The following is a 25,053-nucleotide window of genomic DNA, read 5'->3' as shown; positions in this document are numbered from 1 at the left end:
AGTCTAGAGAGAGAAGGTACTGTCATAGATTGGTGCTATTACTGGGATGTTGCCTTGCTATAGCACTGTCATTGATCAAAAGTTAATGTGATAAGATGCCATGATCATTGGCACTATGGTTATGCCATGTTCTCAAGGGTGCTGTTAGCTTGGCATGAACTGCGGAAGAAGATGTTACTGCTTCTAACTAACATGCTATTGTAACTGTGAGCTCCAGGTATTGTTGGCTCAGGGCACTGAAAAACTAGTGACTGGTTTGGCACACCCAAACTCCTCTAGAAACAATTCATGTGTGCACTGAGTGGCGTACCTACACTTCTTTTGGCTATTTGCATCACCTATAACAGGTGATAAGGGACGCAGGTGGCGCTGTGGGTAAAACCTCAGTGCCTAGGACTTGATGATCGTAAGGTCGGTGGTTCGAATCCCCGCGGCGGGGTGAGCTCCCGTCGTTCGGTCCCAGCTCCTGCCCACCTAGCAGTTCGAAAGCACCCCTAAGTGCAAGTAGATAAATAGGTACTGCTTTATAGCGGGAAGGTAAACGGCGTTTCCGTGTGCGGCACTGGTGCTGGCTCATCAGTGCAGCTTCGTCACGCTGGCCACGTGACCCGGAAGTGTCTTCGGACGGCGCCGGCTCCCGGCCTCTTGAGTGAGATGAGCGCACAACCCTAGAGTCGGTCACGACTGGCCCGTACGGGCAGGGGTACCTTTACCTTTTATAACAGGTGATGCTTAAACATTTGATCCAGTCTTAGTAAAGCAAGGAGGTTGAAATCCCAGTCTCACTGATGCGTGAGTAAGCCCAATTGAATTCAATAGGACTTACTTCTGAATAGACTTGGTTAGGATGGGAGCCTAACTCCAGTGCCATTTTTGATCCTCATGTGCCTAGAGAAACTTACTAATGCTTAAGCTTTTAAAATTCAAGTAACATATAGGAGAGTGTAAGGCAGAAATTATACTATGTAGTCTGTTTTAGCTCGGCATTTAGCACCAAGTAGAAATCCTATTTTCTAGCTGGCTATGTTAGTAGCCCAGTTAGGGGTTCCACTTGTTCCTTTTTTACTGCCAGCTTTGCCAACTGCGTCCTTCTTAATTTATCTCAAAATTATATTACTTTAGTAGCAGAGAGATGAAATGTAACTGTGTTCTTCCAAATTATGCTCATGCAAAGCTCTGAATACAGTATAGTACATACACCGTATTAGTTACAGTCCAGTGCGTACATTTTTTGTAGAAATTATAGGCTCATGTAACAATCATGCAGACTACTAAATCTTTATATATTTTTCTTAGGTATCGAAAGCATTTCAGGTGACTCTTGGTCTGCGGTTATGTTTGTGTCCCTGATTAGGCTGCCTTGGTTAGTTGCTTCAGACCGAGACAAGAGCCAAATTCTGTAACTGATCAGTTTTAGCCTACCACCAAGGAAGATTTTCATTCTCACCATCAGTTAATAAATTATCACTGGTGAACTAGCCAGGACATTTCTGTGGGTATATAGAGAAGCACACATATGCACACAAGTAAATTAAGCTTGCATTTGGCAGGCAAAGATACATTTTATTGGCTGCCTTTCTCCCCAATTCAAGCCTGTGATTCAGTGGTGTGAAAAGGAAATATAATTCTCACAACACAACTTTCTGTCCCATATGTAGCTTTGAATGCTCTGTGCTGGAATTCTGGCCTCAACAATAATTTATATAGAATATTTATATCTGACTCAATAGCCCTGAGAACTTACCCCCCCCCCCCAAATAAACAAATCTCAAAATAAAAATCACACTCAAGTCTAGTACGGGAAAAGAAATTGTATGGTGTCCATATGGAGGTAGGATTGTGCAGGCAGCATTTCCTGCCCTTGCAACTCCCTTCAAAATCCTCAGAGGCAAGAGACTGGGGCTGAGCAGCTGGATCGTACTCAGCCCACAAGGGATGCAATTTTCCCCGTGCTGGCAGCTGGCTGTCTCCAGGCAACAACGGTCTCCCAAGGTCCTTTGAGGCAAGGGAGTAGGGCTGAGCAGCTGGAACTGGTGAGCTTCATGCCTCGCATTCTGATAGTCAGGTGTTTAAAATGTCCACTTGTTAGACTTTTCTAGCAGTAGGTGCATTGTGGGCTTTGCGTGTGTCAAATTTCATCTCTGATGGCGGTCTAGAAGTCCCTTAGCCAGGTAGCGGTATACTTTGCCACATGTTGTTGTTGTTGTTTAGTCGTGTCCGACTCTTCGTGACTCCATGGACAGGATCACGCAAGGCACACCTGTCTTCCACTGCCTCCCACAGTTTGGTCAAACTCATGCTGGTAGCTTCAAGAGCACTGCCCAACCATCTCGTCCTCTGTCATCCCCTTCTCGTCCCATCTCGTCCTCCTTTTGCCATTAATCTTTCCCAACATCAGGGTCTTTTCCAGGGAGTCTGCTCTTCTCATGAGGTGGCCAAAGTATTGGAGCCTCAGCTTCACGATCTGTCCTTCTAGTGAGCACTCAGGGCTGAATTCCTTAAGAATTTGATCTTCTTGCAGTATACCTGAAGGAGCATCTCCAGCCCCATCATTCTGCCCGGACGCTGAGGTCCAGCGCCTAGGGCCTTCTGGCGGTTCCCTCATTGCGAGAAGCAAAGCTACAGGGAACCAGGCAGAGGGCCTTCTCGATAGTGGCGCCCGCCCTGTGGAACGCCCGCCCATCAGATGTCAAAGAGATAAACAACTACCTAACATTCAGAAGACATCTTAAGGCAGCCCTGTTCAGGGAAGTTTTTAATGTGTGACATCTTAGTGAATTTTTGTTCTTTGTGGAAGCTGCCCAGAGTGGCTGGGGAAACCCAGCCAGATGGGCAGGGTACAAATTATTATTATTATTATTATTGCAGTCCATGGGACTCTCAAGAGTCTCCTCCAGACCATAATTCAAAAGAACCAATTCTTCGGCGATCAGCCTTCTTTATGGTCCAGCTCTCACTTCCATACATCACTACTGGGAAAACCATAGCTTTAACTTTACAGTAGTACCTCAGGTTAAGTACTTAATTCATTCCGGAGGTCCGTACTTAACCTGAAACTGTTCTTAACCTGAAGCACCACTTTAGCTAATGGGGCCTCCCGCTGTCGCTGCGCCGCCGGAGCACGATTTCTGTTCTCATCCTGAAGCAAAGTTCTTAACCTGAAACACTATTTCTGGGTTAGCGGAGTCTGTAACCTGAAGCGTATGTAACCTGAGGTACCACTGTACGGACCTTTGTTGGCAAGGTGATGTCTCTGCTTTCATTATTATTATTATTTCACGGGTGATTTCTTTTCTGCAGTCGCGCCAAGGTCTTAATTCTTGAGAAGCAGCAGTGAGGTCGGGAAGAATGGCAGATGAAGCTGATGGACTACATGGAATTGGCGGAAATGACTGGCAGAATCCAAGACCAGGGAGAAGAGTTGGTGGAAGAAGATTGGAAAAAATTCAAAGTATATTTACAGAAATACTGCAAAATTAATGAATGTTAGAAGAATGCTGGAATGAAGTTACCGTATTTTTTGCTCTATAAGACTCACTTTTTCCCTCCTAAAAAGTAAGGGGAAATGTGTGTGCGTCTTATGGAGCGAATGCAGGCTGTGCAGCTATCCCAGAAGCCAGAACAGCAAGAGGGATTGCTGCTTTCACTGTGCAGCGATCCCTCTTGCTGTTCTGGCTTCTGAGATTCAGAATATTTTTTTTCTTGTTTTCCTCCTCCAAAAACTAGGTGCGTCTTGTGGTCTGGTGCGTCTTCTAGAGCGAAAAATACGGTATATGGTTTTAGCAGAAATGTTATAAAGAATTAAGTAAAAACTGATTGTTAATGGGCTAAAGTGGAAAATTTAAAGTTAGATTGTGTTAAGATAAATTATAGAACAAAAAATTGAGAAAGATGGAAAGGATTTGCTGAAATAGCTAATTGAACTAGAATACAAAAAAGGGAGGTGTGAGGAGGTCGATGAAACAAGTAAATGAAAGGTAAAGATATGGAAATATTGGATGTGTTTTTAAATGTTTTTATTTTTCTTGTTGTTTTGATGTATTGATTTTTTTTGTTTTTCTTTTCGATGTATTGTTTGTTAAAATTTTTATTGTTTTTTTCCTTTTTTTTCTGTAACTATTAAATTTTTAATAAATATTATTTAAAAAAGAGAGAGAGAGAGAAGCATCAGTGACGTCATGCAGGGTTTCGCTCACGCTGACGGAACTTTTCCTCGCAAATGAGGAAAGGCCGATCCAAGGGAGTTCTCAGCGCCCGAATGAGATCACGGGCCCCTCCCGGAAGTGGCTGAATTGCACCTCGCCCGAGGCCAAAGAGCAGGAAGGAACGCCAGGCCTTATATGGGGATATACGGGACAGAGACGCACAACAAAAGTAGCCCTTGGGCGGGAAGTCCGCGCCCGCCTTCCCCCCTAGGATAAAGCGAAACCAAAGCAGTTTCGCCATGTGACCGGAATCCCAACAAACTCTCCCCTGAAAACTTTCCCCCTGATTCATTCCCTCTAGGGCAGCTGAGGCGGAATCTCCTCCCCACACAAGCCAGGTGCGCGGCTCCGTCAGGTGTTGCGTGAGGTAAATTTCGTTACCTTCTCAGGTAGGCGGAGGGCGGTGCTGGGGAACAGCCGGACGGACGGCGGGCCGAGGAGGGCGGCGCTTGGGAAGAGCCGGCGTCGTTGCGGAGGGCGGTGCTGGGAAGAGCCAGGCCGGGAGGAGGCGGCGGCGGCCAGGAGGGGGGAGGCGCCCGGAAGAGCCCGTTCCCTAGCCGCCTCCTTCGCAGACTCCGTGGCTCGGCTCGGGACAGGGCGCGGCGGCGGCGGCGAGCGAAAGGCCCAGACGGACGGGAGTCAAAGCGGCCGGTACTTCACGGGTGAGGGGTCGGGATGGGGGGGGGAGTTGTTGTTTTTTTCTCCCCCTGAGGTAAATAAGCGCCCCCGGTGCGGAAGGTTTGGGTGGGTTTTCTGAGGTAAATAACGTTCCTCTGAGGAGGAGCGGCCCGCCTCAGGTAACTTTCCACTCAGGCGTCGCCACTTTTCGCCCGCCTGGGCCTCCTCAGGCCGAGTTAGAAACTTTCAACTTCCGAAGGTGGTTTTAAAAGGGCGGCGGCGGCGGCGGCGGCGGCCTTGGCGCGGCGCCCCGTCTTTTCCCCTCGCCCCGGATATATTCTCTCGCTCCCCTTTCGAAGTGGGACACGGAACTGCCGTGCGTGTGAATGGGAGGGGGGGGAGAGATAATCCACTCAGATGCTCGAGGCCTTTTCCTCGCTTCCCCTCCCCCCCCTTTCTGGGCGGCGCCCTCATTCCAGGGATTTGTGAGCTGCTATCTATGGGAGGGAGGAAGCACACACACAGAGAGAGGATCTGGTTTTCTTTTCTTCCCCAGTAGTTAGTTGAGGAGGAAGTAGGGGTTTGGGTCTCCTTTCTTTCGCCCAGGCTTTATCTCTGGTTTGTTTTTTTTAATGTTGGTGGTTTTTTGCCCGCTTGTGTGTGTGGCGACATGTGCAAATGCACAGAATGGAGGGGGAGTTGCGCCCCATCAGCTACGGAACTTGCATTGGATCCTCGCCCGCAAAGTTAGGATGGAAGTTAAGAGTAAAGAAAAGAGAAAATGCAAGCTTTTTGCTGCTCCGCTTGACTTCACCTTGAATCAGCAAACTCCTCCTTGACACACCTTTTCTCCTTAAATCCAATTATAAGCCTAGGGTGATCTGATAAACATTGACAATCAAGATCTTGTGCGTGTCGATAGTAGTAGTGTCTGGATCATATTTTTTTCAAATGCCGTGGCCGCCTGCCATAAATTTACTTTTCTCAATCTTGGTTTAGTTCACATGCGTTGCGTTAATTTGCCCATTAGCAAAACATCCCATAATTTAATAAATCCAATCTGTCTCCTGTTAATAGCCAGGATGAGTTCCATTGTTGGGCTACAAGCATCTGTGCCGCAAGTAACATATGTTGTATTGATTTTTTGTAGGAAGGAACAAGTGGCATGTTAAGTGTTCAGAAAGTATTTATATAGTACTGTAATCCTGGGCACGTTTGCTTGGACTAAGCTGCAACTCGCCCTGCCCTGAGGACTTAAGATAGGTTAATGTGTTTGAGGTAGGTTAGGGTAGGGTTGCCATATTTCAGGAAGTGGAAATCCGGACGCAAAAGTTGGGGCAACGTCACCCACCAAGCTTGGTTGCTGAGTGGTGACTTGATCCATTACAAATTTGGATAATAGCCAGATCAGCAAGCACCGCCCCGCCCCCCATGCTGTCCTTTCCTGTTCTAGAATAAAAAACAAATACTGTATGAATTGTGGGGTGCCTGGTTGTTTGGTTGGCCAAGGTGTTCAGAGCTACTGTACTTATCTGAGCAGTGGGCAGCCTCTTGAGTCTCCCTTTTGCCTTGGAAAATTGGGCAAGCACAATTTCTGACTTTGTCACCAAGGCCAGCCAGAAATTATGGACCCATGCGTGGAACTTAAGGTGTAAAGAACTGGTGCGGGAATGCAATCCCAGCTGCTGTTTATGAACAGCAAATATTGTACCTCCCAGAACTCTGTCATATAACCGCTGCAGTGCCATAACAGTAGCATTTCATATTATTGAACTCACTTCCATTTAAATTACAAAACTACATCTAAAAGCATATTTTAAGAGCCTTTCCTTTTTGTTGTGCTTTATCATGTGGTACATTTTCCTTTAGAAACATTTTTTCTTACAATATAGTGTTTTGTAAACATTAGCATAATCTTAGAGAATACAGTTCTAAAATAGCACATTAAGCAATAAGTTATGTTTGTCATATGCCAAATTGTTATTGATACGATAAATCCAAGAAGAAGAGTGTAGCACATAATGGTTACTCCCAATGTCACCTAAAACATGGTTTAGTAAAATATGAACAAGCCTAGCCTCCTCCTGGGCTTGTGTTCTTCCTCCCACCGTTCCCACCGAGGAGGAGTTAAAATGCTTTTTGTTTAACCGGGGTTTGGCATACAGTATTAGATTTGAAACTTTGGTTAATTATCTAGTGGTTAACAAACTAGTCAGCTTCATACCACTGTATCTGAAGTGGCTTCTTTGAAACCAAGTGTTGAATGTTAACCACAGTGACAGGTCTGGACAACATGAGAAACTGCAATTAACCAAAAGCAGAAGTGAAAGCTTCCAAACTCCTTAGTGGAGGGGTAGAAGGAATGCATAAGCCCAGAGGATGCTAGCCTCATTCATATCTTGCTAAATTGTATAATACTGGAATACAGTAATACGTGTTAATATTTTGTTCCTGGGATCCCATGGATTATGTAGGTTTCCCCTGTTCTATACTTCTTGGAGACAGTATCTCATTTTTTCACTTTGTTTATAGAACCACTGAGTAAAAGTTACAGGTGTTTTGAGAATTGAACATAACTGTTATAAAACACTGTACACAGGGTTACCTTCTGGGTGATGACTAGCAGGAACATTAGTTGCACTCCTAGACATTGGTATAGTTCAAATCTAATTAATTGTTGCTTCCAATAGATAGAGTATTGCTTATTGTGTTGCATCAATGTACATGGTTAGTTTTTCAAAGAAGCCACTTTCAGAAAGCCACTGCAAAGTTGACTAGTTTTAAACCAACCGCTAATTTGTTCAACACAGTTGCAGGTTTGACAACATGACAAACGATTATGAAGTAAAAACAGGTAGGACAGGGCCCTACCCAGATAGTTTACAATCTCTTAATTCAACACACAGGAAGGGAGTGGGAAGTGGAGAAGGAAAGAATGTCCCATTTGAGTACCTTCACTTTCATTGAGAAGAGGTTAATGGAATCTAAGAAGGCTTTGATGTATTGTAACGATGAAATCCAGGGTGGGGTGAGGGCTTTGGTGTCTTGTCTTTGAAGTCTTTTTGGGTACTGTGCAGGAATTATATGAAATTCAGGGAGATTCATATTTTGCTGAAGCTGTAGGGGGCAGCTTTTGTTGCCAGCACACCACTGTACTTCAATAACCCCTAAAAGGAGCAACCGCATGGTTGCCCAGATAATTTGACTAATTTCCATGGTATCACCAGCACCCTCGGAAATGCTGATGTGGGAAGCAACTGTATCTCAACCCTGTGGTTACTTCTCATAGGTGTTATTGGGGTTTCGTGATATTGAGGCACCTGGAAGCAGCTCTGTGCTGTTCCTATAGCACAAATTAGCAAACACACTTTGCTTTCTGTCGTCAGCTTGTGTCTTTGGCACAAAGGGAACTTTAAGTCTGAGAAAACTGTTGCATCCCTTCTTGTTCAAGAAATCTCTCTGGAAAGGAAAGAAACCTTTCTTGGCATTTCTTTGCAGAACGGCTTGCTTTCAACTGTTTTTTGGGGTTGTTTTTTTTTTTTTTGGATTCTTAAAAATTCATTCTGGTTCAGATTTGGCCCTGGCTGCACCCATTTTCAGAGTAATCAATTTTTCCTTTGCAGCATACTGCCCAATGTACACACCACAATGTACACACCACTGTGTATCATTGAAAATAGCGCACGGAACTTGGTTAGGTTCTGAATTGTACCTAGTGAAAGAGATTTGGGGAGCAAGAAACAGGATTAGTTTATCTCATTGGATGAACTATTCATATCAGAGGATAAACATTTCCAAGTCAGGTTGAAATTTGATTTTGTTTTTGCATCATTCCATTATATGTTAGGCAACATTTTCTTACCTCTGTGACTGTTACACTGGGTGTGGGGCAAAGGATGTTGGGGAGGACTATACTTAAAAGATGAAAGTTTTTTATGATTGAAACATGATAGCAGATACATTGTATTGCAGACTTCTAAAGTATGGAGTAAGTACTACTTGACATAAAGTTAGTGGGCAGTGTTCTGAGTTGAGGGACAGATTAGGGCAAGAGATTTTGTTTCCCCTTCCAACTTGGGTGTATATTGTAAAACACTATAAACATCCATTGGAACTGAAAATTTATGTGTCAGTCTCTGGTATTTTGGTCTGTCTGCAAAAAGTTGAAGCTGGCATACTATTATCATCTGACTCACCAGTGTCAAAAGTTTTAGAGGCCTGCGATTTTAGAGGCCCTTTTAAGAATGTTAGGGGGGGAAGGACTACTAGTCCATGTAGAAAATGAACATTGTATTTTAGCTGCAGTTCATTCATTTTCAGCTTTGTATTCTTGTTATAAAAAAAGTGTGCCTAGACATTCTGTTGTTGTGCCCATAACCTAGATTTAAGGTGCCGTTTAGCTCCTAGCTTTCATATCCCAGTTTCTAACACTGTATGGAGGTGATTGCCACATTAATTTTAGCAGAAAGGTGCTAGTACAAACGGACTCATTAAAATTCTGCTACTTGAGGGAGGGAGCCAATCCTAATAAGGGAGAAATGAGCCTCAGCAGTTTCTTCTGACCTCTTTGGTAAAGGGGTCTCTATTTTGAACAGGATTTTTGTTTTTTGGGATGTATCAAGCCATATCCAGTACAACATTACTTTTTAAATCACTTTTTAAATCCATGTAAGCTTCATTCCTGCATGCATGCGTAGAATTACTCATTTTGGTGTACCTACTTGGAAATTTAGTTTCCTACCCCCAATTACAAATGCCATACTGTGATTCCACATTTTCTGTTAGGGCAAACAGGAGGGACAGGTAATGTTAAAAGTTCTGTCATGGGTGGATAAAATTGCTAGGCAGTGTAATTTTAGGGTGTACTTGCATATATGTGTTCTTTCTGGAATAACTGGTTTCTCTTGTCCCCCTACAACTGCTTCTCTACGGAATCAGTCAGCATTAAGAGGATGTGTTGCCATTCTTTCTTTCCTTTTTACTATTTGTTGAAGGCACTGCCTGGAATATGTGTGTGATGTGTAGTCAAAGTTCTTTGGATAGGATGATTAATGTCTGGTATGTAGTCTGCCAGACAAGTACAGTACTTGCATTAATGCAGTCATTTAATTGTCATCTAGGCCTCCTGCCAAAACTGATGCATTGCTCTATTCAATATTGGAGGTGGTCCCGTCCCCCCCGTATTCTCTCTGACTGGAATGGAAGCAGCACAGAAGAACAAAAGTTTGAGTGAAAAGATGACATCACTGCACAGATATTCCTTTTCAGCAACCATTGCCTTCCTCTTAAACTGATACTGTGAGCTGATTTCATTGTGAAATCTGTGGCACAGATTCTTTCTCCCTGCTAGAAGCCAATATGGTTTAGTGGTTAGATTGTTGGGCTCATATCTCAAAAGATGAGGGTTCATATCCCTACTCACTGAGTAACCTTGGGTCTTAGCATAATCTGCTTCCCGAAAGGTTGTTGTGAAGATAAAATGGGGCAGGAGGAGAACCATGTACAGTGCCTCGAGCTCTTTAGTGGAAAGGCGATCTATAAATGAAGAAATACTGTGGTACCTCGGGTTAAGTACTTAATTGGTTCCGGAGGTCCGTACTTAACCTGAAACTGTTCTTAACCTGAAGCACCACTTTAGCTAATGGGGCCTCCTGCTGCTGCCGTGCTGCCAGAGCATGATTTCTGTTCTCATCCTGAAGCAAAGTTCTTAACCTGAAGCACTATTTCAGGGTTAGCGGAGTCTGTAACCTGAAGCGTATGTAACCCGAGGTGCCACTGTAATGCACTTTCTTCTATTTAAATTTCTGCAGATGATGCTTAGTCTGCTACCTGTTCACCCTACTGTGAACCTCGGAGTCCAGAGATAATGTGGCTGAATGAGATCTGGTGGTGGGCTTAGAACTCAAAGGATCAGTGATAGCCAAGACTGAATGAAAAGAAGGGTGTAGTAGATAGGAGGGACAAAACAAAGCACACAATGGGTAGACCTTGCAAAGATTTCCAAGAAACAGAATTGATGCCACAATTCTGTAGTATTGGCAGGAACATTAATAAGGTAGAAAATATTGCACTTGTGGAAGGGGGGTGGAGTGTGTGACTAGAATCATGTTGTGTGGGTAGTGGAAGACTTTGTAAAGCTAATTTCACGTGGTAATGGACTCATTCTCTGGCCTCCATGCCCATCCTTTGCCCGGAGTGTAATAGAAAATGTGAGGGAAATTTTGCTATGCTTAGAACTACTGCTTCAAAGGTGAACTTAGGAAGGCACCATGGTGATAAAAATGGGGGGAAATCAGCACTTTTTAATGCAAGCATGTATTTTAGCAAAATGGCAAGACAGTAGGCAGCTTTGGGAAGTCATGCCTGCATTGCAAATGGCACCTGTTGCTCAAGGTCCTAAAAACAATTCATGTGGTTTGTGACAGATAAAATAAGCATTGCACGCTATCACTCCCTACAATGACTCTTAAGCCACCATCTTTTGTATGCATTACAGCAGTATAGTGTAGTTTTTGGCAAATTATTGAATTTGATCAGTTTCTGGGTTGTGACTGTGTAGCAGTAAGGATTCATGTCTCATTATCAGAATTGGATTATCTCCCATTTCACATTCAGTTGAGCATATTCTCACTGGATTTTAAAGTTTAAAGATGCTAGAGACATCTTTAATGCATGAATGTCATTATGGATTTTTTTTTATTTAACCATAATAGGGCAATTTATTTATTACACCAACCAAAATATCACAAAATCCTAGCTTGAAACTTGTCTGGCCTAAACCATAATAATAGCTACCGTTTAAGGAGTTATCCTTTTCCCACCCCCTGCTGTGCAAGATAGTGGACTCTTTGTACTGATCAGAGTGGAGAGAATGTGTTACCTGTTCCCACATATCAAAGATTTGTACCTGTGGTCAGGGTCAAATCATGAGGTGGTAAGGTAATATACTTAAAAGTACTTAAGCAGTGATGTTGTAGTCAGCTTTTTCTATATACTTGGCTATGGAAAACGTACAGTATGTGGATGCAGACTTGGTTGTATTATTGACTGTGTCTATTCTGGAAAGTGTAAAGCCAAATAATCTGTTTTCTACTGTGCCATGTAATATGGAACTGGATAGTTGGAGGGAGTTATAGAAGGACTAGGAGCTCAAGTGGGGGTGGGGTTCTTAAAGCATTGAAAGTACCACATTGTTTCCAGAGTTTGTGAGAACCGAGAGAGGAAATCCTTGTTTGTCTTCCTATGTTAATGGTGGATGTAGCTATTGTGTAAAGTATGAAGGGCTGTCTTAGTCCCAGCTGCACTGCATTTGTTGTCAGTCCCTGTCTTCTTTTTCATGAAACTTGAATGTGTGTTCTCTGAGGGTTTCCAGCAAGTACAGATAGGATGCTGCTGCTGTGTTTTTATTGCAGCACTTAAAAATCGTGGTAGGAATGACAAGGTGTCTATCCTCCTGTTCAGTCAAGACCATCAACACATTAATTCCTCATAGATCAACCTATGCAATCCACTTGAGAGAGAAATCTATTCTTTCTTTCTTCTCCCAACTGTCATCCAGCTCATTGGTCTTTGACTGGGGGGTTGCAGCAGTGACATATATAATTTTAAGTTTTGTTCTGTTAGGGGTGGCTCTCTTAGCAGAAAAAGACTAAGGAAAAACAGTAGATGAATATAAAAATAGTGGAGGTATATAGAGAAAAATGCAGGGATGGAAATCAAAAGTAGATCTCATTTTGCAGGTCAGGGCTAAACGATGGCTACTGATCCAACTCTTCCTTTGATGGATAGGACAAGAGTAAATTTTGTCTGCTCTTGTGGCAGAGCTCTAGTACTAGAAGTAATTTGTCCTAGCCTGCAGCTGAGGCATCCATTCTATGCATGCTTAACTTTTGAGTAAGCCCTGTTGAATTCAGCAAGTCTTCTAAGTTAAAACAATCACCAGTTTGTGCTGTATACAGAATTTTAGTAAGTGAAATAATAACCAGATATGTCTCTCTTCTTCCCCAGAAATGACTACCATTAATGCAGGAAACGTTAACTTCAAATGGGATCCGAAAAGTCTGGAGATAAGGACATTGGCAGTTGAAAGGTTGTTAGAGCCTCTCGTTACACAGGTAACAAAAGCTGTATGTGGTGATTTCTAATAATGTTTTGGATCAATAGTAGTGAGTTGGGTAACTATTAGTTTAATTGTACTAGTCGGTAAGATCTGCATTGGACTTCCAAGTATAAAGTGGGCACCATGGCAAACTTGCAATGTGTAGTCTTCTGCCCACATTTTCTTTTTTTGTAAAAAAAACTTCAAAATAAAACATGAACAAGTTAAAAAAATCACCTTTTTAAAATAGCTGGTGCATAGATAGTAAATATGATGTGATACTATCTTTCATAATGCCTTCTGTGTAAAATATTCTTGAATGTTGAGTTTGAATGGGAGAAATCCAAGTTCAAATCCTTGCTCATCAATGAAGTCCACTTGGTGAAACAGTGGAAATAAACCAGATTTTAATATAGATAGATAGATAGATAGATAGATAGATAGATAATTAAAGCAAATCTTATATTGGTCTCTTAAAATGGAATCTGTGGCCCTCCATTAAAACCACAAACCAATATCAAAGGTATTGTGCTCGATTCAAAATAATTCCTTGCAGTAGCACCTTAGAGACCAACTGCACTGGAAGGATTTTTTTTTTCCGACTACGGCAGACCAACACAGCTACCTACCTGATTCAAAATAAGTTAGTCTTGTTAATCAGTGAGGACACATTTGTTTAAATGGGACTTAATTAGTTAAGTTTGTCATTTCAATCAGATTTGAGTGCATCTGTTGAAGATTTTGTCGATAGCACTTGGTGGTCTCTAAACTATGTCTGACTTGACAGACAAGGAGCACCCAACAGTCCATTCACTCCTCCTGGTGCATGCACTCCTTCCCTTTCCCCTTTTCGGTGCTAATGGTTGGTACTAATATCTACATTGAATCAAGTGATGATATGGTTAGAAGCATTTTTCAGACACTGAGCATAGATAACTTTAAAGCAGAGATCAAAACCTCCTTCCAATTTATAGCTTCTAATTCTTGTTTAAAGTCAGCTATGAGTAGCATTCAACTTGAGGTAAGTGTAATACTGACTGTAATTATCTCAGGGGAGTGATCATGGATATCATAGCATATGAGCCTGAGTTGGCACATCTGATCCAACCATGATTAAGAGGCTGCAAAATGTCATATCTGCACCGCGCCTCACTCACTGACTCAGTTCCAAATAACATTAGAGTGCGTTTCTGTTCAAAGGAAATCATGACCAAAATATCTCCTTTTTGAGATCAAATGTAAGTGTGGCACAATAGGTCATGCATATTACAGACAATACTGAGGGTCAGGGCATGACAAGTTGTCTCAAGTTTTAATATCAATCTCCAGGACAATCCAACCTATATCTCATCACAATAATCTATTAAATTAAGAAAGAGGACAGAGTTGTGCAATCACATTATGGATATGTGATTTTGTTTCCTACAAACATGGAAGTTTCCCACATGGAAATACCTTGTTTTGGACCTTAACTTTCAGCTCTTTGCTTCTAAGAGATTCTGAGTGCTTGGTCTGTGAGCAAATCACTTTGCTAATTGTTCTTGCATTTACTTTTAATCACCATCCCAATGCAGCTCCATTATTTCTTGCAGCTGGCCCTTCCTGATATAGTCCAGCATAAAGGTAAAGGTAAAGGTACCCCTGCCCATACGGGCCAGTCTTGACAGACTCTAGGGTTGTGCGCCCATCTCACTCAAAGAGGCCGGGGGCCAGCGCTGTCCGAAGACACTTCCGGGTCACGTGGCCAGCGTGACAACGCTGCTCTGGCGAGCCAGAGCCGCACACGGAAACGCCGTTTACCTTCCCGCTAGTAAGCGGTCCCTATTTATCTACTTGCACCCGAGAGTGCTTTCGAACTGCTAGGTTGGCAGACGCTGGGACCAAACAACGGGAGCGCACCCCGCCGCAGGGATTCGAACCGCCGACCTTTCGATCGGCAAGCCCTAGGTGCTGAGGCTTTAACCCACAGCGCCACCCGCGTCCCTTCATAGTCCAGCATAGCTTGATCCAAACCACAATTAAAACTTTAAAACAAAATCCAATATAATAAGCAAGCAATAATACAATTTAGCAATACACAGTCATTAACGAAGAGTTAATGTGATATTAGCAAAAATATCACAAAATATTTTCTAAAACAGTGAAAAGGAAGTATCCTGTTAGGTAGTGCAAAGGCTTTCTTCAGTTATAAATCAACAGATTTGTGTAATGTTTGATCTCAGAAACTTAGGTATTTCCTCTGTGGTCTCTACGCAGATTTTCTTTTGCATATCTGTTGAGGAAATATTTGAAACATAAATGGGGAAACTTAAAATTGGTCTATCCTAGTGGGTGGCCTCAGCCAAGTAGCTTTCTCTATCTTGCAACTTTATTAGGATAAAATGGAATGGTACCATGAATGCCACCCTGAGCTCTTTAGAGGAAGGAATTCAAACATAAGAAAGCAAAATCCCATGTAACATTAAACTGATGTCTTGTGTATACAAAACAGTGACCTGTTTCCATAATATAGAAAGTAATTGTGAATAACCACAGACATGTAGTATCATGAGAAGAAATTGGCTTGGAAAAGGATGAGAGAAAAGCAGTTTTTGAGAAAAGCAGTATGAATATGAGCAATGCTTTTTTCGTAAATGGGGCGCGGGTGGTGCTGTGGGTAAAAGCCTCAGCACCTAGGGCTTGCCGATCGAAAGGTCGGCGGTTCGAATCCTCGCGGCGGGGTGCGCTCCCATTGTTCGGTCCCAGCGCCTGCCAACCTAGCAGTTCAAAAGCACTCCCGGGTGCAAGTAGATAAATAGGGACCGCTTACTAGCAGGAAGGTAAACAGTGTTTCCGTGTGCGGCTCTGGCTCGCCAGAGCAGCGAAGTCACGCTGGCCACGTGACCCAGAAGTGTCTCCGGACAGAGCTGGCCCCCGGCCTCTTGAGTGAGATGGGCGCACAACCCTAGAGTCTGTCAAGACTGGCCCGTACGGGCAGGGGTACCTTTACCTTTACCTTTTTCTTAAATGTTTACGGGTACTTTCATTTTCCTACTCATATTGAAATACTGCCCCTCAATGAGACCAAATTTAGATTTACAAAATATTTAGGGGTATGCGTACCCTGCATCCCCCCAGAAAAAAAAAGCACTGAATATGGGAGAGGGTGAAATTCAGTGCTAAAGTGCATCAGGGAAAAAGCAGGCAGATGAAAGATCCACAAAGTCAGAGTTTACCAACCAGGTAAGTGAAGATAGACCTAAAGATGCAAGAGTGGAGAAATAAAGGTGAGAACTGCCTGTAAAAACTGTTCTGGAGCAGAAAACTGAAAATTTGCAATAAAGTCTACACTCCTAATCAGCAACTAATGTTTCAGCTACTTAACTGTTTGACATAAAATTCTTTTAAACTCAGCAGACTCTTTTAGCTTGATGTGTTGTTTAATTAAAATGCAGTCGATCCTGCTTGAATTGTGATGCTTGTCCAACAAATAAATCTGGAACCATATTAGCAGGGAAGGTTCTTATAGTTTGTCAACTAATAATATGTCCTGTGTGATGCTGCTTTCCAGGTTACAACACTGGTTAATACCAGTAACAAAGGTCCCTCCAACAAAAAAAGAGGTCGATCTAAAAAGGCTCATGTTCTAGCTGCATCAGTTGAGCAGGCAACAGAGAACTTCCTGGAGAAAGGGGACAAAATTGCAAAGGAGAGCCAGTTTCTTAAAGAAGAGCTGGTGGCAGCGGTGGAAGATGTTCGCAAACAAGGTATGTAGTAATATCACATTGTGGTGGGAAGCTTAATTGCTGTCCCAGCCCTGTGAATTAGTTCACTAAAGTTATCAGTCTACAAAACTAGTAGCCTGCCTCTCAATACATGCACATATTTAAAGGTCAGTTTTCATTCCTTTGATTATGAGAAAGCAGCCAATATTAAGTAATTGCACTGATTTTATTTACAGGTGTGTTTCATTTTAATGTTGCCCTTTCTCCATGGAGCTCAAGGTGGCATGTATAGTCCCCCATCTTCTTCTTATCCTCACAATAATCCTGTGAGGTAGGTTAGTCTGAGACATAGTGACGGACCCAAAGTCACCCAATTAGCTTTGTGGAATGCCATTTTCATCTTCAGTAAGACAAACTACTAAAATTCTGCTTCTAAAATAAACTTAAATAAACTGAAGCTCAAACTATTTAAGACCAAGGCACTATTAGCAAGTGGTTCCATAGACCTGATGAAGGGGAGGTTACCTTCTCTTGATGGGGTTACACTCCCTCTGAAGGAGCAGGTACATAGCTTGAGGCCTCAGTGGTGCTGAGTGCCTTCCATCAGCTTCACCTTGAAGCCCAGCTATGCCCCTATCTCAGTGGTGGCGAACCTTTTAGAGACCAAGTGCCCAAACTGCAACCAAAAACCCACTTATTTTTTGCAAAGTGCCAACACGACAAAGTTGTTGACATTTTTATTGCGGGGAGATTACACAGGGTTCTGGAGGTTTTTAGGGGGCATGCAGAAAATAACTTAACACCACTAAAAATGCTGCAAATAACTTGCATCAGCAAACATGCACCTCCAGCTCACCAACAGCACACCTCCAGCTGATTCGCGGGCATGGAACTTCACTTCACACAACGTGTGCTTTTACGGAACGTTTACTGCTCACAGAGGATTGGACACCCTCCCAAAAAAACACCTCTCCCCGGCACCACTGTGGGCACAGTACACACGGAGGAGCGCTTCCCACCCATACTGGTGTAGGGGGAGCGGATGGCCACTGTGCTTGCTGGGCCAATGGCTCATGTGCCCGCAGAGAGGGCTCTGAGTGCTCACTCTATCACGCATGCCATAGGTTCGCCACCACTGCCCTATCTGGACAGGGATAGCCTAATTTATGTTGCCTACCTTCCGGTAATCTCTAGATTAGATCACTTTAGTGTGTTATATGTCAGAAACCGTAGCTGGTGCAGATAGTTTGCTCACCGAGGTAAGATGGTCTGAGCACAGAACACCAACCCAGGCCACTGCACTAGCTACCAATTACAATTTGAGGTGCTGATTTTGACCTATTAAGTCTTATGTGGTTTAGGACAGCAGTACCTCAAGGACCGCTCTCCCCGTATGAACTGACATGAACCCTTCAATTGTAATCTGAGGCCCTTCCATGGGAGGTCTGGAGGGTATAAGTATGTGTCTTTTCAGTGGTAGCTCACTGCTTATGGAGTGCTCTCCCCAGGGAGGCTTGCCTTGCACCATTGTTACATATCATTATTAATAAAATTAGGCACCTGCCAAAAACATACCTTTTAATCGGGCTTTTAACTATTGACAGCCTTTTTGCATGGGTGGAATTTTTTTAATCTAGAGGTTTTTTAATGCTGATTTTAATGTATGTATATATGTATGTGTTTGTGTTTTTTTGCTTAAAATATTGTAAGTTGCTTTGAGTGGCCGAAAAAGCAACTAATAAATTTAATAAATAATAATAGTAACAATAATGCCCCTTTGTAAAATGAGATCTCAACTATACAATTTTCTGATAATTACCTTGACCTCTCTGCTTTCGAGAGCATGGTACCAAATTGTCTGATTTGAGAAATTTTCTTTTAATTGAAAGAAATATCTCTGTCTTCCGTCTTGGGGGGGGGGGGGGATCCAGTGCATTATATTTTTCTCTTTTCAGAAGGTAGGATTTATTTTAATTAATTTTAATAGGATGCAATGTCTCTCCTGGCAATTTACAGCTATTTTCATAATTGCAGTAGATATTTATTAGGATTCTGCCAGTTTTGTAAGAAAATAGTGCTGTTTCCACATATTCATTTATTGCCATAGGAAGTGTAAACTACCTCATCCAGTGATAATTGGAAAGACTGAAGAAATGTAACCCCTTTTTTGCTAACTTTGTGTACGTAGGAGACTTGATGAAGAGTGCCTCTGGAGAATTTGCTGATGACCCATGTTCTTCTGTGAAACGGGGGAACATGGTGAGAGCAGCCCGTGCCCTCCTATCAGCAGTCACCCGGCTGCTCATTTTGGCTGATATGGCAGATGTGTACAAACTGCTTGTTCAACTTAAAGTTGTAAGTAGTGACTCAACTGTAACTTTCTGTCTCTTTTTAATTTGCTTATTATTAAAGTTGTTTAGAATAGTTTTTTGGAATAGCAGGGAAGATGGGACTGCAGTAGGGGAGTGCTTTTGCCTTCATTCCTCTGCTAATGGGCTTCCTAGGAACATCTGGATAAGCACTGTTGAAAACACATTGATGGATTAGATCCGGCCCGTGGGCCGGATGCGGCCCAATCACCTCCTCAATCCGGCCCGCGGATGGTCCGGGAATCAGCGTGTTTTTACATGAGTAGAATGTGTCCTTTTATTTAAAATGCATCTCTGGGTTATTTGTGGGACCTGCCTGGTGTTTTGACATGAGTAGAATGTGTGCTTTTATTTAAAATGCGTCTCTGGGTTATTTAGGCATAGGAATTCATTCATTATTTTTTTCCAAAATATAGTCCGGCCCACTACATGGTCTGAGGGTTGGTGGGCTGGCTCACGGCTGAAAAAGGTTGCTGACCCCTGGATTAGATGGACTAACAGATCTTCCTCTGTGATATGACCCCATATACAAGTCTTGGCTGACATTTTGGCCAATGGGCTAAGTATTACTATGTAAAGTCAGGCTAGAGCTATATGCCATTAAAACAGGCAGGTTGCATTGTCATTCAGATTGCATGCCTGTTTCGTTGGGGGTTGGAGGGGCCCCACAGATTACTACTGCTTAAGTGCTCTTGGAAGTTACTGGTACTACTTGTATAGAATCTGTATTACATTTTTAAAAGTTGTGTAGTCCATATAGCTCAAAATCTGATTTAATCTTCTAGGTAGAAGAAGGCATCATGAAACTAAGAAATGCTGGTACTGAACAAGATTTAGGAATACAGTACAAAGCTCTTAAACCAGAGGTGGATAAGCTTAATATAATGGCAGGCAAAAGACAACAGGTATAGTAACTTTTAGCATGTTTTCAAATATATGGTTGCTTTATATACTGGTATAGTATCTGACAGTATTTGTAACAGAATCACAAGATTACAATGCTATAAATACTTTTAAGGACTGTGGGTGGGTGGCTTTCATGTCCAGGAAATGGGTGTTCAGCCTCTTCTGGATGGAGTTGTAGGTACAATGGGAGGAATTCAATATCACAGTCTTCTGACCATTCCGCCAGTGCAAGTATTTCAGCCTGTCAGAGGAAACAATTCCCTCTCCTCCCTCTGCATCTCATTCTCCCAACACATACCCTGATCTAGTTTTTTTTGGCGGCGGGGGGGGGGGGGGGAGAGACCCCATTATGCAAGCAGGGCTTCTGCAGATGGGACTTGTTAGGTGAATCTTACCCATTGTCTGGAGACACTTATAGTTCTATCTCTGTCATATGAGGCTCAATTGGCTTATGTGCCAAGGAGTGCCCATCTCCAGTCTTGTCTACTTCATCAACTACAACTGTTGGGATAGCCTAGCTATAGTTATGCGTACTCTGGTAATCTCCCATCTTGACTTCTGCAATGCTATCTACACAAGGCTGCTCTTGAAGATGGTCAGGAAATTGCTGCTAGTGCAGAATGCTACCATCAGAATACAAACTGACTTTTTGGTGGGCAGACATACAGAATACCTATTTGGCATGATCTTCACTGGCTGCCTATACTGTATGTTACCAGTAGGGTTGGGCCCATGGACAAAAAGTTGTGTTGGGTCAGTTTGCCATGAAATGGCTCTAAAACCCATTCCATAGAATTTAAGGACAAGTCCCTATAAATCCACACAGAGTTCAATTAAAAATTGGGGGGGGGGGTGAGTGCTGATGAGTTGATCCAAGGACTGACTGTCCTTTAGTATGCTTTTTAATAATTTCAGCTGCCTAAGTGGTTAGCTAGTGTGCAGGACTTTTGCTGCTACATGCATTGAAATCTCCATGTAGCAAGCTCCCTGGAAGTGACTGGCATCACTCTCAACGGGAGTTCTATTTACTTTAAACTGAACTGCCACTCAGTCTCAGGAATTGGTTCATAATAAGAATCTGTTTTTCTTTGGTTTAAGATTGGAAAAGGAATCACATCTATGCATACCTCCAAGACAGTTACTGGAAATGGTGTGGGGCCTTAGAAGTTAAGTTCCAGAGTAGGCAAAGAAAATTGCATTCAGTTTTCATATGACTTCCAATTCCTTGGGCCTGTTTACAACCACCTGAACATCATTAGCAAAATATAGAGGAGAGTTCTGCCCTTTCTTCAAATTACAACTTAGCCATTATTCTTCTCAAACAACAACAAAATAGCAGCTAGCTCTGTGGAGGTGATGCGTGGTGGTTTTCTGCAGAATTTTAAGCTTCAGTGAGTACATATCATGGTCTGAGAGAATATTGTGTATGTGTATAATTATTAAGATTTGAAACCATAAGAGACCTGACTGAGACTTTGCTGCTTTACTATTAGAAGCTTCTGATGCAACTTGTGAGACTCTTGCTCATACTTCTCTCTGTTGCCTACAAGTTTTCTAATTACCTGAACTTCTATTAATGAAACCTAAACTTTCAGGAATCTACTGTTGCAAAATAATCATGTCTTGGAAGCCTTGCAGTTTGATATACTTCTTGATTAATGTTATGCTATTACACTACTTCTTCAAAGGGAACAATATGCAATGCTCTGTTAGTTATGGGGGAGTCTCAAGTGCTGACCTGCATCACATTTATCTCTTAACACATCTTGCTATTTGAAATATTCTCTGCAGGAATTAAAAGATATTGGCCATCGTGATCAGATGGCAGCAGCCAGAGGAATCCTTCAGAAAAATATTCCTATACTTTACACCGCTTCCCAAGCATGTCTCCAGCACCCAGATGTAGCTGCTTACAAAGCCAACAGGGATTTGATCTACAAGCAGCTGCAGCAGGCAGTCACAGGAATCTCTAATGCAGCCCAGGCAACAGCTTCTGAAGACTCTGTTCAGCAGCAGAGCGGTGGCGGAGAATTGGCATATGCACTTAACAACTTTGATGTAAGTACTTCATTTTGCAGGTGGGGAAATGTATGTTCCCTTTTCATAGTCAGTTGGTCGTAAGTTACCTAGAAACAGTTAGATCTCCTCAGGGTGATGAGTAACCATATCCTTGGTTTACACATGGCTATTCAGAAACTAACAGATTTGTAAACATCTGTACCATCTGTGTGAATATGATGATAAATTTACATTTCTGTAGATACACTTGGGCACCATGAGAACACAAACAGTTGATTACATGACTGCTTAAACATCAGGAGATGTGTAGTTAGCAAGACTGGTGCTTAGCTCTGGATAATCCACCTTCCTTATTATGACATGTTGACATGGTTATTTTCAGAGAACTATTAGGGGGTAGCAGTAAGATTTGGTGCTTAGCTTCATTCAAAACAGGGCTGAAATTAGGAAATAAACTCACTTTTCTCAACTTGCGCCATGACCTGATAGGAAAGCTGGAGATTTGAAACAGAATATTTTCCCTATTTAGGTTGCATTTCACATATTCACTTATATGCTCTTTTTTCCTGACAATGTCTTCTCTTCTTCCTCAGTCCTGTATGAATAAGTTACTTCACAACTCCCCCCACCCTGCTTTGACTCTGTCTCCTTTTAGCTCTGTACTGTTTTCATCCAGCTTTTGCATAGGCTGCTACTACCCCCACCTTGCATTTCAGCTTTCCAGATTTGCCTCCTTGGATCCATTTCCTTAATCCACTTTTGCAAGGGGCAGAAATAAAATTGCCTCTGACAGGAGTGCAGTGTCAGAATCTCCACCCCTTTCCCCAGACCAGGCATAGGCAAACTCGGCCCTCCAGATGTTTTTTGGGACTACAACTCCCATCATCCCTAGCTAACAGGACCAATGGTCAGGGATGATGGGAGTTGTAGTCCCAAAACATCTGGAGGGCCGAGTTTGCCTAAGCCTGCCCCAGACCATAGAGAAGAACTGGGACTTCTTGATCCAGAACTGACTTTTGAAGATATTTGAAAAGCAGTAAGGCATTAGGTTCCTTTCAGAATTGCTCTTGGGCTTAGTGCAGCAGGGATAAGCCACCTTCACAGATTTGAAGTGAGCAGGGATTTTGTTACCCCACAGTTACATAGGGGTTCAATATCCCAGACATCTTTGGGTCATAGGAGCAGGCAGGGTCATAGCAAACGCAAACTTTTCCTGTCTACCAAGGCCATCAAAAATGTGTTGCTTACCCTGTATCATACCCTGATCAGCATTTCTATGTCTTCTCTGTGTTCCTCCCAAAACCATCCAGCCTTTCCTGTCCTCATCCCTGTTTGAGGCTTGTTCTACATCTCCTAGGAAGCTCTGGTATAGAAAAGTTAATCAACCTATTAAATCAAATCTTGTTTGTCTTCATTGGCTGCAAATACATTCCAGGCTCACTACCATGTGCTAGTGTAATTTTTAAAACCCTCAACAGCCTTCTTATGGCACTTCTCGACCCAAGTGAAATTGCATTATATGTGAAATTCCTTTGTAAAGTAAAATTTAGGCTGTGATCTTGCACCCTCTTACCTGAGAGTAAACCTCATTGAACTCTGTGGGACCTCTGAGTAGACGTGTACTGAATTGGGCTATCAGTAGTGGTCAAAAACCCTTTTCAGTGGCTGTGCTACTGTGTAACAGAATCCCTAAGAGGATTAAACACTGAAAATATTGCAGAGTTGACAAACTGCAACACTTTGTCTGAAGATCCTTTTTAACATGTTAATATGACTCTGAAAAAGATTGAAGTGCAATCTGCTGTAGCTTTAACTTGGTATAAACTATACTGTTGCAAACTCTGTTAAAAAGGCTTTTAAGCCGGGAGGAATTGAGTTTGATGTACTACTTTGTTCTTAGTCCAAGGAAGATTTTAGCCCTGCATAGGTTGAAAAGATGTAACTGGGTGACATGCTCGATGTCAAAAGTATGAGTTGCGTTTCCTAATATTTCTAAGCTGTGTTCATCAAACTGACCCAGCGTAGTATGACACTTACTTGGAGTTTAAAACTTTTTCTTCCTGCCAGAAACAAATCATTGTGGATCCTTTGAACTTCAGTGAGGAGCGTTTTAGGCCTTCCCTGGAAGAGCGCCTGGAGAGCATCATTAGCGGTGCAGCCCTAATGGCTGACTCATCCTGCACACGTGATGACCGACGGGAACGCATAGTTGCTGAGTGTAATGCAGTGCGACAAGCCTTGCAAGATCTGCTTTCCGAATACATGGGAAATGTGAGTAACCAAATTATGTTGTGTGTTTATTTGTAAGTGAAATTTGAAGAGAGGCCGTAAAACGGTATGGTTTGAATTTGACTGGAATCTCTTAAGAAATAGAACTGGGAGTAAAGTAACTTTTTGCTTTCGGATATACTCTCTTGGTTTGTTGGTATAACTTTCCCCTAACTTCTAAATTACTCCGTATCTATTGAATTGAAATGAGGGTTGGATGGAAAAGCTGGATGTTGAGTATTCTGTAGCTCCAGCTTCCTGCAGCCCTAAATAGATGTGTTGTGGCCTTACATTGTGCAATTACTGTTGTGTATGAAATGGATCTTAAATATAGCAAGAGTCCTGCTGGGGAATATTAGCAGTATATAGTACTTTTGAAGAAGTAGGCTCTTGTCTATAAAAGCTCATGCTACAATTATTTATTTAAAACAGCACAGCTGCTCCTCTGAAACATATGGCGCAGCAATAATAAAGTATTTTTTGTACAGGATGTATTTTCATTCCAATGTGTGGACTATTTCAGTGACCTTCCCACATTCTACACAACTTGCATTGTGAACAAAAACCACTGGTCAGGTCTTGAGACAAGTGCAGCTCTAGAGATGCACTGAAGAAACACTCAATGCTTTAAGTGTACCAGCAGATTTTTTAAACATATGCAGCAGATATTGACAAATACAACCATATGAGTGCATGTTGAGGGTTAAAGTGTCTAAAGTGATGTGGTCTTTTAATGAATGACGACATAGCTTAAGATGGTGTCGATGCTGCAAATATAGCATCAGTGACATCTGTTTGCATAAGATACATTTCTGTTCATTCCACATACTGTAAAGAGATTTAAAAGATGGCAATAGAACTGAAAC

The 25,053-nt window shown here is 42.4% G+C and overlaps 1 protein-coding gene across 6 annotated transcripts in view; it reads left to right on the top strand.

The window, feature by feature from the left end:
- Nucleotides 1-4,258: 4,258 nt before the first annotated feature.
- CTNNA1 (catenin alpha 1) overlaps nucleotides 4,259-25,053 on the top strand; it is a 72,255-nt gene continuing 51,460 nt past the window's right edge. The window contains exons 1-7 of one of the 6 annotated variants that reach the window (XM_083435300.1): nucleotides 4,259-4,572; nucleotides 12,831-12,937; nucleotides 16,472-16,667; nucleotides 18,814-18,980; nucleotides 19,780-19,899; nucleotides 21,692-21,958; nucleotides 23,987-24,190. In XM_083435300.1, the coding sequence (XP_083291426.1) occupies nucleotides 12,833-12,937; nucleotides 16,472-16,667; nucleotides 18,814-18,980; nucleotides 19,780-19,899; nucleotides 21,692-21,958; nucleotides 23,987-24,190 (1,059 nt within the window). In that variant the 5' untranslated portion in view covers nucleotides 4,259-4,572; nucleotides 12,831-12,832. The other 5 variants (XM_083435301.1, XM_083435298.1, XM_083435299.1 and 2 more) reach the window with 5 other exon arrangements.

This window comes from Podarcis tiliguerta (assembly GCF_965153285.1).
Source record: "Podarcis tiliguerta genome assembly, chromosome: 3".
Classification (NCBI taxonomy): Eukaryota; Metazoa; Chordata; class Lepidosauria; order Squamata; family Lacertidae; genus Podarcis; species Podarcis tiliguerta.
This window is presented reverse-complemented; position numbering and strand designations above follow the sequence as displayed.